At 49.1% G+C, this 13,251-nt stretch overlaps 1 protein-coding gene across 3 annotated transcripts in view; it reads right to left on the bottom strand.

Annotated features, from left to right (window-relative positions):
* LOC126516794 (golgin subfamily A member 1-like) overlaps positions 1-13,251 on the bottom strand; it is a 92,361-nt gene that overhangs the window by 17,242 nt on the left and 61,868 nt on the right. For all 3 annotated transcript variants that reach the window (XM_055064037.2, XM_050166898.3, XM_055064038.2), the window contains 2 exons: positions 9,704-9,806; positions 6,783-6,943 (listed from right to left, as the gene is read on the bottom strand). In XM_055064037.2, the coding sequence (XP_054920012.2) occupies positions 6,783-6,943; positions 9,704-9,806 (264 nt within the window). The remainder of the gene's footprint in view (positions 1-6,782; positions 6,944-9,703; positions 9,807-13,251) is intronic.

Raw genomic sequence — 13,251 nt, 5'->3', positions numbered from 1 at the left:
TTTTTTTTGCTCTGGTAGAATCAAGGCTGCAGTGCTGTTCTGCACAGTGCCGGTGTGCACCACAATACCTATTTCCATCCCTAGAAGGTGTTTATGTGAGGTTTATCAGAAGTTATTATAACCGTTACCTGTGTAGTGTTACGTTTCGCCTACAACGCGCGGTAATGCCGGCGCGGATGCAACGGACGCCGGGGCTTTGTTCAAAGCGGCGGACATTTTGGCCCGTTCAACGACGCCGCAACGCCTACCCGCCAAGCGTGTCCCGGCGTGTTTCAGTGCCACGTGTCTTCGTGTGTGCGTGTGTGTGTGTGTGCCCTCGCTTGTCAAGGCGCGGCAGCCGGGGAGCGGAGTTCCCCGAATGAGGGGCCTGGAGGTCTCTCGGCTCAACCGCTCGCGCCGTCGTGGGCCCCTGCTGCGCCGTCCCGTGACCTTCATCCCGTGACCTTCCCTCCTTCCCTTTTGGACCGCGACGCCGAGAGTATAAGAGCAGCTGCCCCCGGACGCCAGGGGAGAGGCTCCGATTTGTACTGTTGAGTTACGTGCTCTCCCGTCTCTCCACTTCGGTCAACCTGACCGGCCGCTCTTTTGCTATGTTAGAATAAACCAGTTGTTCTGTTACCAGTCTTCTCATGCTTTGCCGGGACCTTCGGATGCTTCCAGTGCCCCAGGCCGCCAGGCCAACGCTACCCTTGGGGCTTGCGACCCATTGGCAATAACGGGCGTCAGCACCGAGACCCCAACAACTCGGGCCAGCGGTGCGATTCAAACATCTGGTTGCCAGCGGTGAGATCGCGACAACGGAGGCCAGCAGCGAAGAGATGCGGTTGACTGTATGCTGAGCAGCACAACGACCATTCGGGAGCAGTGCAACGAGCCCTGTGTGATGACTGGTTGCCTGCAGCGGAACGACTGCGCTGAAGTCTTGGCTGCGAGGTTTGGTGAGTGCGGGACTTTCTTCTTCTGAGTTTTGCCAGGCTTTTGTTAGTGTTAGAAACAGAGCTGGTAATTGTGGTTGCCGTTGCTACCGGGTTAGTTTGCGGCAAGACAATAGTGGACAGTAGAGAAAGCAGCATTCAGAGCAGCCATGGATTTGAAGTCGTTGCGCAAACCGAAATTGCTAGAGCTTGCGAGAGAGTTGGGTCTGGATGTCTCAGACAAACTCAGAAAACCAGAACTGCTAAGGGCTATTCTTGAGTTAGAAGCTGAGGATGACGAGCTGTCGGAATGCCTTGAGACCATTGAGGAGAGGGAGCGTGAACTTAAAGAGCAAAAAGAGAAACAGGAGCGCGAACTAAAAGAGCAACAAGAGAAAGAAAGAGAGCGCGACCGTCAACACGCTTTGGAAATGAAGCGTCTCGAGTTAGAGATGGAACGCGCTCGTAATGGAAGTCAGGCACACGGTGCAGGAGAACGAGTATTGTTCAAAATGACTGACCTGATGCGGCCGTTTAAGCTTGGAGAGGACATTGGTTTGTTCCTGGTTAACTTTGAGCGAACGTGCGAGAAGCAGGGGTTCTCTCGGGAAACGTGGCCACAGCGCTTGCTCACTTTGCTACCCGGCGAGGCGGCCGACGTAGTCGCTCGCTTGGAGAGAGAGGAGGCAGAGGATTTCGACAAAGTGAAATCGAGTCTGCTAAAAAAGTACCGGCTGTCAGCGGAGGCGTTCCGTCGGAAGTTCCGGGAAAATGAGAAAGGCAGAAGTGAGTCATATACAGAGTTTGCCTACAGGCTAATGTCAAACATGCAGGAGTGGCTCAAAGAAGAGAAAGCGTTTGGTGACCACGAGAAAGTTCTGCAGTGTTTCGGGCTAGAACAGTTTTATAGTCGGTTACCTGAGAACGTGCGGTACTGGGTCTTGGATAGGCCAGACGTTAGTACGGTGGCTAGAGCCGCTGAGTTAGCCGAGGAGTTTGTGACGCGTCGGGCTCGTGGAGCTAAGGACGGTCAAAAGGGTGAATTTGGCTCCAAGTTTGAGAGGCCAAAGTTCACGCCCATGAGAGCAAAGGGGGACACACGTAGTTCGGATGCGAGTGAAAGCAGTCCGACCGAACGTAAGGAGACGGCGGCAACCGAAGCCGAACGCAGAAAGCGGTTCGAGACGAGGCAAGCGCGCGTTTGTTATACGTGCCAGAAGCCGGGTCACTTTTCGGCGCAGTGTCCGACCGAACGTAAGGAGACGGCGGCAGCCGAAGCCGAACGCAGAAAGCGGTTCGAGGCGAGGCAAGCGCGCCTGTGTTATACGTGCCAGAAGCCGGGTCACTTTTCGGCGCAGTGCCCAGAAACAAAACCAAAAGTCGTGTTTTTTTCATTAGGCAGCACTGACGAGAACATCAAGCTTCTCGAGCCTTACATGCGAGACCTCCTCGTGAACGGGAAAGAGTGCCGAGTGCTTTGCGATTCCGCAGCTACAATGGATGTAGTTCACCCCTCTTACGTAGAACCCGATATGTTCACGGGCGAGTGCGCATGGATCAAGCAAGCAGTGGAAGCTCATAGCGTGTGTCTGCCGGTAGCAAAAGTGCTTATTGAAGGACCTTTCGGAGCACTTGAGACGGAGGCCGCAGTGTCATCTATGCTGCCCCCCCAGTACCCGTACCTATTTTCGAACAGGTCCGATCACCTCCTGCGCGAGAAGGGGCTTTTGTTTGGTGAGGCTAGCGTTCAGGCCTTAACCAGATCGAAGGTTCGGGAGCTCGCTGCAAAGGCGGTAGATGCGGGACCGACGTTGTTGAACGATGAAAAAGGGTCAGAGGCGCAGCAAGCTGGTATTCGGAGCACGCCCGAACAGGATAAAATTGAGCCTGTAGCGTTAAAGGCACCAGATACTGGAGAGGAAATTCCCGATGCGGGAAAGTTAGAAGAGCTTCCGGTCGAGCTTCCGGGACTAGGCTCAGTGACGAACAGGAAAGACACCGATCAAGTCATTAGTGACTTAATAAGTAAAGCATCGCTGTCGCCTGAGCAGAAAACCGAACTACACCAGCTCTTACAAGAGTTTCAAGGTCTGTTCTCTGAGAGGCCTGGTAGGACTTCTGTCCTTACTCATGACATAGAACTTACCTCCCCAGAGCCAGTACGATCTAAGGCGTACCGGGTGTCACCCCGCCAGAGCGATATTATGGAGGCTGAGGTAACGAAAATGCTACAGCTCGGTGTTATTGAAGCGGGTGAGAGTGATTATACCTCCCCTTTGATTTTAGTTGAGGTACCGGGCAAGGAACCTCGTCCTTGCGTCGACTACCGCAGGCTTAATTCCATCACTAAGGATCAAATTTATCCGATCCCTAACATCGAGGAGCGCCTTGAGAGAGTGAGTAGCGCTCAGTTTATTTCCACCCTAGATCTTGTCAGGGGTTATTGGCAGGTTCCACTTACAGAAGAGGCTAGTAGGTATGCGGCGTTCATTTCACCAATGGGGACATTCCGTCCTAAAGTTTTGAGTTTTGGTTTGAAGAACGCGCCATACTGCTTTTCAAGCCTCATGGATAAAGTGTTGCGGGGACAGCAAGAATTCGCTTTACCGTATCTAGACGACGTAGCGATATTCTCCGCATCCTGGCCGGAACATATGGCGCACTTGCGGGCAGTGCTAACCCGCCTGCGCGATGCGGGCTTGACAGTCAAGGCTCCCAAGTGCCAGTTAGCACAGGCCGAGGTTGTCTACCTCGGACACGTGATTGGTCGGGGTCGTCGCCGCCCCTCTGAAATAAAGGTGGCCGCTGTGCGAGACTTCCCGCAACCGCGCACGAAGACCGATATTCGGTCGTTCTTAGGTGTCGCCGGCTACTATCAGAGGTACATCCCCAGGTACTCTGATATCGCGGCTCCCTTGACGGATGCTCTAAGAAAGACAGAGCCGCAAACAGTCGTCTGGGATGAGACGAAGGAAAGAGCTTTTAGCGCCCTGAAGAGCGCCCTAACAAGCCAGCCTGTGCTACGATCGCCCGACTACACAAAAGGGTTCGTTGTTCAGTGTGATGCTAGTGAGCGAGGCATGGGCGTTGTACTGTGCCAACGGGAAAATGGAGAAGTAGAACACCCCGTCCTGTATGCTAGTCGTAAGCTGACCAGTCGTGAGCAGGCGTATAGCGCCACCGAGAAAGAGTGTGCGTGTATCGTGTGGGCCGTTCAGAAATTGTCATGTTACCTAGCCGGCTCGAGGTTTATCATTGAAACGGATCACTGCCCTCTCCAATGGCTGCAGACCATCTCTCCCAAAAATGGCCGCCTCCTGCGCTGGAGCCTCGCTTTGCAACAATATTCCTTTGAGGTGCGTTACAAAAAGGGGAGTCTCAACGGTAACGCCGATGGCTTAAGTCGAAGCCCCTAACGTGAGAATCAGCCTCAAAATTGCTTGTTACTGATGTTTTTCTTCCTGAGGCAGGATTTTTAACTTATTGCTTTTGTATAGTGTTTCAAAGTGATGATGTGCTTTCTAGTGCAATTTTCCGATTTGTGGACGCGTTCTGAGTGCTGCTAAACTACTGTAAGGAACTAGGCAGCAGTATAAAAGGGGAAAGAGCCTGGCAGGGCTTAGTGAGGGTTGTGCCGTGCTTGCTGACTGAGCGGTTGACTTTCAGCGTAGTTCTAACGCTTGCCGGAAACGAGAACAAAATGTCAACTCTCCCGAAGTCACTTTGCAGTGTCCTGTGTGCACCTGAATGTGAGAACGAGGCCTTCTCTGTGCACTGCGCTCAAGAAACGCCAAAGGACGCCCGACTTCGGTTATGGGCATCATCGAGCGACATCCCTCCGGACAGCGGATGCAGTCCCCTGACCATCGGGATCTCCTTCCCCCGGCGGGGCGGTCTGTTACGTTTCGCCTACAACGCGCGGTAATGCCGGCGCGGATGCAACGGACGCCGGGGCTTTGTTCAAAGCGGCGGACATTTTGGCCCGTTCAACGACGCCGCAACGCCTACCCGCCAAGCGTGTCCCGGCGTGTTTCAGTGCCACGTGTCTTCGTGTGTGCGTGTGTGTGTGTGTGCCCTCGCTTGTCAAGGCGCGGCAGCCGGGGAGCGGAGTTCCCCGAATGAGGGGCCTGGAGGTCTCTCGGCTCAACCGCTCGCGCCGTCGTGGGCCCCTGCTGCGCCGTCCCGTGACCTTCATCCCGTGACCTTCCCTCCTTCCCTTTTGGACCGCGACGCCGAGAGTATAAGAGCAGCTGCCCCCGGACGCCAGGGGAGAGGCTCCGATTTGTACTGTTGAGTTACGTGCTCTCCCGTCTCTCCACTTCGGTCGACCTGACCGGCCGCTCTTTTGCTATGTTAGAATAAACCAGTTGTTCTGTTACCAGTCTTCTCATGCTTTGCCGGGACCTTCGGATGCTTCCAGTGCCCCAGGCCGCCAGGCCAACGCTACCCTTGGGGCTTGCGACCCATTGGCAATAACGGGCGTCAGCACCGAGACCCCAACAACTCGGGCCAGCGGTGCGATTCCAACAGTAGGCAAATACACCTTAAGTATGACAGAAGTGTTCATCTCATCGGCATAAACACGCTGTCTGACAGAAGGAAATTTGATTATTGGCATTTTCTCTACAAAACTGCACATGCAAATGCAGACTCCCTACCAGTATGCTACAGGTTTTAATTCCTGCATATCACAATCCACCAATGAGACACACAGATCATATCCCTCGGGTGCATTGCAACCTTCTAGTGAGTCGCTAATCTTATAGGGGCCTTCTCAACTAGCAAATTTGATTTGTCCCTTCTCTGGATTGCGTTGAGCTGACGGAGCGTAAGTCGCATGCTAGCACTTTCACGGCAGCCTCAACAGTTAGGGCTGTAACCCATAACCTGTTGTTTAGGTTGAGCCACGACGACAAAGGGTTCAGGCCAGTGGGCACAAAAATGACTCTTTTCGATTGGAAGTATTTCAGTTACACAGTAGTGGTCGCAACAAACACACTAAAGCGGCGGAGAATTCTGTGCCACTGGGGAAAAAACTGCAAATGAGGGGACGCACACAATGGGAGACGGAGAAAAGTTCAGCTTTAAACACCTTCAGTTAGAAAGACAGCACTTTGCATTACGTAGATGTCAACTACAGTTGAGTCTGCCAATCTTTTTTGTGACTTCGGATTGTATATTTTTCTAGTTAGTGTGTTTTTTGTACATTTGACCGAGGTCCTACTGCATCACCCTCATGTGGTAGATACTAGATCAGTCAGACTGCAGAGTGCCTAAATTATATGCGGAAAGAACTTTCCTCACTGAATGCATGAAAGAAAATTCAGGTTCATCGTAGATTTTGTGCTCCAACAAACATCTATTAGCAGCTGTGGAGTGAAAATAGAAACAGTACTGAATAAAGACCTCGTGTGAAGTGTCAAAAAGCCTGAGTGGCGGGCTGAATGGGAAGTCCATCTCGTCACCTGTTGCTTAGCATTTGCAGCACAGCAGAATGTAGTTGTAAAGCTGGCTTGCTGAAATTTTGAAGCGAGGCCAGCCTCCACACACAGAAGCCAAGATAACAAAGCCAACGTACTCCTTGCTCACCCATACTGAAAAAGGAATCCCCCTTATTCTAAACAGTGCGCAAGGAAGGAGGACTTTTAAAGTAGTCTGGTTTGTCATCTGTTGTTCACTTTCTGGCCTCCTGCTCACAAAAAGCTCAAGCATCCTTTTGATTCATTCTACTACAAGACTCCATTTGATTGCCATTCTATTTGTAAACTGCAGGAGAAGAAAATCAAGTTGGCATACCAGCAGTTCAGTGAGACGTCCTGCTGGTGACCACCTTAGGATGTGAAGTGCAAGCACAGAGCATGCCCCTACCTTTTCTGTCACACTGTGCAGAGATTCCTGCAGCTGTGCCACCTCCTCTTCCAGCCTGGCACGTTGCTCATCTGCCTGCTGCTGCTTTGCCTCAAGCTCCTCTGTCAGTCGCTTGTTCTCTGTCTCAGCTGAGGTCAGCTCCTGCTTCAGCTTTGCAAGATCTGCATATTTCATGTGCAGCAAGGAAAGGGGGAAAGAAAGAAAGCAGTCAAAGGGATGTTGTCGGCAACTTACTATAGTCATCGTCCTTCTCCTGGTATAGCCCCATGTCAGACTGCAGCATGTAAACAATTGTGCACATTCTAGAGGGGGGGGGGGGGGCACAGATGAGGTGCTAATTGACGGCCAACAGTCCCCAGGGCCGACTGACTATGAGCCCACACACGGATTCGCCAGGAAGTGCGGAGTCAACGGAAGCAACTGCCCTCATCCACCCACCTGCTACAAGGAGGCTGAACTGACCATGGATAGAGCCCCGATCAGAATGACGGTAAGCCTCATCTTTGATGATATCGATGCGGCGCTCAGTGAAGCCACAACGCTTTGTTTTCAAGGCGAGAAGATAGAAGTACTGACTTCTGACAATAAAATATATGAAGAATATAGCTTTGAGGTAGACAAGAATAAAACAGTAATGCTTAAGTCTAAAATCAGACTTGCTATTGAAATGAGGCAGAGTGCAAACAGCAAAAGCATGTCGCAGATCACTGGAAGCGAAATAGGGAGTTTAGTACTCTTGTGCCTTGAAGCGCTGCAAAAACCACATCCGGTAGAAGATTGCAAGAGAGGAGCTTCAAGCCATGGCCAGATTGAACAAGGTACAAGAACGAATGGCTTAAAGACAGAAATATTCAATGAAATTCAAGTACCTACTGAAAAAAAAAAAAAATTTCCCATGTCTAAAACCTTCAGTAACATGGTTATTGACATCAATGATGAACTGAAGACAGCTCTAGAAGTAGTTCCTGTAACCACAGTAATACCAAAAGAGCCTTTGTGCAGTGGGCAGGACATGCAACTGGTGGAAATAGCCACACATGGATTGACATCTCAGATGAGCAGTCTCAGACCTCATTCTCGCCAAGGAGTCATGGTGCTGTCCGGGTGAAAGTATGCATATCATTGTATTGATGACCATGAATGCTCACGCATGAACCAAAGCCAAGTGAATTCCAGCCGGTACAGGTGCCAACGACAGGATGCCAATCTTCACTGCAGAATCAATGTAGAAGAGTATCTATTTAGCCACAGCCCTGTCTCTCACTGTCAGAACTGACTGCTGAACTCTTAAAGAATCCTACATGGCACAAACAACCAACGTCCAACCATTAAGAGTATGGCTGGCACATTTATCTAGTAGGGCAAGGACAACAATGCATCAGAGACCAGACATCATCTGCACAAAATCAACACAGTGCAAAGATAGAACAAGGGCTCCGTTTCACCAAGTGCATTGCCAACATTGCACATCACATGACAATGTTTACACTGTTTCAAGGAATATCAAGCAACAACAACAGAATACTAAGTGTCAGCTTCTGATGTTCAATGTTGAGCAATGTCATCTAACACCTCTACACATGCATGCCTGAATTGGCACCATGAAACAAAGTACAACTGTGCATTCAGTAAGATAATAAGGACAGGGCACAGATCGCGGTAGATTCTGATCATAAGACAAATCTACATGAACCAGTGAACAACAACAACCATGCAAGGTTTCCTTCACGTTCACTGACCTACTGGAACTTCACGATTGTTTTTTATATGGTGTAACGAGATATACTGTTATCCAAGGAAATGGAAATAACCCTTCATGTCTGGACGGGAAGTGTGTATAAACTTCTTCCTTGCTCACCCAACCTGCTATCATCATCATCATTATCATCATATGATTTCTACCAAAAGAGGGCTGTGCGCGTGTGTATGTGCGTACATGTGTGTGCACACATGCGTGTGTGTTCTTTTTGATACTTTTACTGGCCTGATCATGAATCATGCATGCGCATATGTTCACAAGAGATGTCAGGGCTTTGGCTCCACAGCGTGAGTTTAGAAATAATGCCATTTAATTGTAAGTTTACTGGGAAAGAAAGCAATTCTAATGGAGATATATGTGCCAAAGTTATGTCTATGAGTCCCTTTAAAGACCTTAAGGTCCTAGACACTTAATGCTATTCCCTTCAGGTGCCAATTATTTCTGTTCATTCAAAATTCGGTTTCCCCACATATTCTTGCATCTTCAGAATCATGAAAAGTGTACATCTGCAGAACGAATTAGGAATTTTGACTTCAGTGAGTTTTTGTCAAGTTTACAGTAGAGTGGACCCCATGAGAGAATGCTCTACAGGAATGTCAGATATGAAAACATCAACTATTTCATGTCTAGCATATTAGGAAAGCACCTACCTGGTTATTTGAAAAATGTGCTTGATGTAAAACATTGCAAGAAACAAAGGTAGGTAGTCAACCCACTATATGACAACACATTTACACTGAGGGCAAACACTTAGCCGCCTATATCCCAACTTGTTTTACACATTATATTCAAACTTGCAGCCCAGGTACAATCAGAAGTCTTTCAAGATAATGTATATGCAATACATTTCAAATATCAATATTTTCGTCAGTGGTTTTGCTTTTGATGCATTAACTTCACGTGCATAATTGTGCACGCAGCACCTCAAGGAGCTATTGCTCTTGGCTGTGTGGCATTCGTATAGGGCACATATATAAGTGCAAGCTTTACCCATAAATTTTCTGAACCTGGACCTCATGGCAGATTGGGCATTTCACTATCCCACCAGCATCTTTGGCAGCGTAGGTGCTGGTAGGTTACCACAGGCCTGTCCTGTAGGACTGCAACAGGTAGGACAGTGATTGGCTGCCTTGTGGTGTCAGCCTATGTAGAGGCACCTCACCTTCCTTCATGGTTTTCAGTTCAGCCTCGCTCCTCTTGAGGCTGTGTTTGAGGGTGGTCTCGGAGTGCGACACAAGACTCAGCTGCCTCTCCAGTTTGGAGACCTGCAAGGGAGAGCATGTTCAGGTGATCACACGTACTATTGAATAAGGAAAAAAAATAAAATGGCAGTGGAGGATGTTTCTCGCAAGGGAAAATGCTGATCCACTGATATGTGGCATAAAGCTAACTTCCAGTCAGCTGAATTGATAGGGCCTTTTTAAAGGCAGTAATCCCAGGTTTGACCTGTGGACCAGGACACATTTTTCTTCAACTGTGAAGCTTTTTTTCTGAGTAACCCATAAGAGTTTCATTCGTAGCTTTGTGCTATTGTTTGGGTGAATGACTATTTTCACTTTCATGCTCATACTACTGCTCACATAAAGACATGCACACTCACATAAGTGCGCATGCATGTGCACACAGACACACAAACACACAATATTAGGGAATTACTCTGGTTGCACATTTGGAGGAGGAGGAGGAAATAACTTTATTGTGTGTCCTGCGAGTTGGTGGGGAGAACCAAAGGCCTCGCCTAGGTGACAGCCAGGAATTCATGGGTCCTGGCAGCATCCTCGGCCTGCTGGACGGCCCACAGTTGATCCTCGAGGGCAGGGCTGAGCAGCGCGGCCTCTCAGCGTGTGCGAAGGCTGTTGCTGGAGGTCGCATTCTCGTTATTGTTACATATCCCTCGACATTCCCATAATATATGCTCCAGACTGGCTCTGGCTTCACATTTGTTGTTGCATTTGTCTGTTTGATATATATATATCCGGATGCATGATATGTGAGAGCGCAGGATTCGGATACGTCCTAGTTTGTAACTGCCACCATGCGACCGACTGATTTTTTGTCAATTTTGGGTGAGGTCGCAGGAATATGCCCCTCTGTAACCTGTAGTGTTTTGTGATGTCATTATATCTGGTCATTCTGTCCTCCCACTCCTACTCATCTACTGCACCGTCATGTCTGGAGGGTGCCGGGGTGTCACTTGCGACCGCAGCTCGGTCCGTAAGCCCTCGAGCCGTGTCGTGTGCCGCCTCGTTGTTGCTGTCCTCCGCGAGGGCATGAGCGGGTGTCCATATCATGTATATCTTTCTTTTGCAATCTTGACCTCCTGCGAGAATGCGTAGTGCTTCTGGGGAGATTCTGCTGTTGGCAAAGCTTCTTACTGCCACCTGAGAGTCGCTGACTATTACGGTTGCGCTAGTCTGAGCTACTGCGAGCGCTATGGCTACTTCTTCCGCTGTCTCGTTACTTGTGGTGCATATCGTCGCGCATGTCTTAGACTGTTTCTTGCTATCGATTATGGCTGCCGTAAACCCCCGTCTACGAATGTATCGAGCCGTGTCTACGAAGAGTGCGTCCTTGTCGCTGCCAAATTTCTTCTGTATCTGCTTTGCTCTGTTCTCTCATCTGTCCTTATTGTGTTCTGGGTGCATGTTCTTTGGTATGGGGGTATTACCATTGTTTTCTTCATCTCTCTTGGGATGTCCACCTTGACACCGTGCTGTGTGTGGTAACCTGTGCCTAGTCTCTCTAGGATGTGTCTGCCTGCTCTAGCCTTAGAGCTTCAATGAGCTCGTCTATCGTGTTGTGTAGGCCTAATTGTAGCAACTTGTCCGTGCTGGTGCTGATCGGTAGCCCTATGGCTAGTTTGTATATTTTCCGAATGACGCATTCTAGTTTGATCTTTTCCGCGACCTGCCATTTCAAGCATGGCACTATGTATACTATTCTACTTATGACGAAGGCCTGTATTAACCTGATCATGTTTTCCTCTCTCATCCCACTGTGTTTGTTTGCTATCCTTTTCATTAGCCTCATGATTTGCACTACAGTTCCCTCCAGTCTTCTGAGGGTTTCTCCGTTGTTGCCCTTGGCTTCGATGAGGAGCCTCAATACCCTGATCCTGTCGACCTTGGGTATGGGTTTCCCATCGGCCGTCTTCAGCTGTATCTCCTCTCTATGGGTGAGATCTTCCCTGTAGTTGCCTGGCTTACGACCTCTGCGAGTTGGTCTGTACAGCAACAGCTCTGATTTTTCTGCCAAGCAGGTTAGCTCTGTCCCCTCTAGATATTGTTTGACTGTTTCGACCGCAGTTTCAAGCGTTTGTTCTATTTGCCCGTCACTTCCGTTTCTCACCCATAGGGTGATGTCGTCTGGGTATAAGGTATGATTGAGTACCTCGATTTCTTGTAGCTTGGCTGGCAGCACTATTAGCACCAGATTAAATAGCATGGGTGATACTATTGAGCCCTGTGGCATACCTGCGCTGCTTATCTCGATCTCCTCAGAAACTAGGTACACTATCGTGACCTTTGCATGTCTGCCCGTTAGGAAATTGGGTACGTAGTCATACGTCCGTTTTGCCAGCCCTAGTTCTCCTACTCTATCTAGTATCGTTGCATGTGTTACGTTATCAAAGGCCTTCTTTAGGTCCAACCCGAGAATCGCGTATGTCGATCTGCCCGGACCTTCTATGACCTGATGTTTAAAGGGACACTAAAGCGAAACAATAAATCAGTTAGGCTAATGAAGCATTGTTTGAGAACCCTGCAGGCAGTCATTTAAAAAAAATAGTTTGATCATTAGATGAGAAAATGAAGGTCCAAGTATCAGTATTTGAATTTCGCGCCGAAACCCCAACGCCGGTACGTCAGCGTGGCGTCAGGGATTCCAAACTATGTCTTCGCATTTGGGCCGCGTTGGCTGAATAAAGGTTCCCGAAACTTGCCATGTTTAATATTTGGTTCCTTCAGAACACAATGTAGTCAATCTGTACCGCTATATATAATTAGTAGGCCCTAGAAGCTGCCATCAAAATCCAAGACGTCACAGCCCCCAGGGGCATGAACTTAAGTAGGCGTCGCCACCCGTATTTCGTTCTTGCACTTTTTCTGGCTTACCAAACGTCTTATCGTTGTAAGAGTGGTTTTTTTGGTGTTGTAGAACGGTAATTTACTGATGCAGAAGAAATCATTTTTCACTTTAGTGTCCCTTTAAGTTGTAACATAGCGTACTGCGCTGTGAGGTTTCTCCTGAATCCTATAATCGTGGGTGGGAGCGCGTCCCAGTCCTCGAGTAGGTGGTTATCCTCACTAGGACCACGTGCTCCACGAGTTTCCCCACGCAAGAAGTGAGAAATACGGATCTCAAGTTCTAAATCTGCAGTCGCTTGCCCGATTTAGGTATTAACACGATTTGTGCAGTCTTCTATTGCTGCGGAATCTGCCCTGCTTCCCAGCATTCGTTAATGTATTTTGTTAACTTAGTTATAGACTCATTGTCCAAGTTCCTTAGCGTTTTGTTCGTTATCCAGTCTAGTCCAGGTGCCGACTTGGTATTGAGTTTCTGTAGGGCGGCCCTGACATCTGACTCGCCGATTTCATTGTCTAATTCATCATTTGCCTGCCCTGTGTAGTCAGGGTGAATAACGGGTATCGCTCGCGAGATGTATCTTTTCTCGATTCCCTTGAGGAAGTCCTGCTCTGTCCCTTGGTATGC

The sequence above is a fragment of the Dermacentor andersoni genome, chromosome 1, assembly GCF_023375885.2.
Source record: "Dermacentor andersoni chromosome 1, qqDerAnde1_hic_scaffold, whole genome shotgun sequence".
NCBI lineage: Eukaryota > Metazoa > Arthropoda > Arachnida > Ixodida > Ixodidae > Dermacentor > Dermacentor andersoni.
Note: the sequence above shows the minus strand (reverse complement) of the source record. Positions and strands in the feature narration are given on the sequence as shown.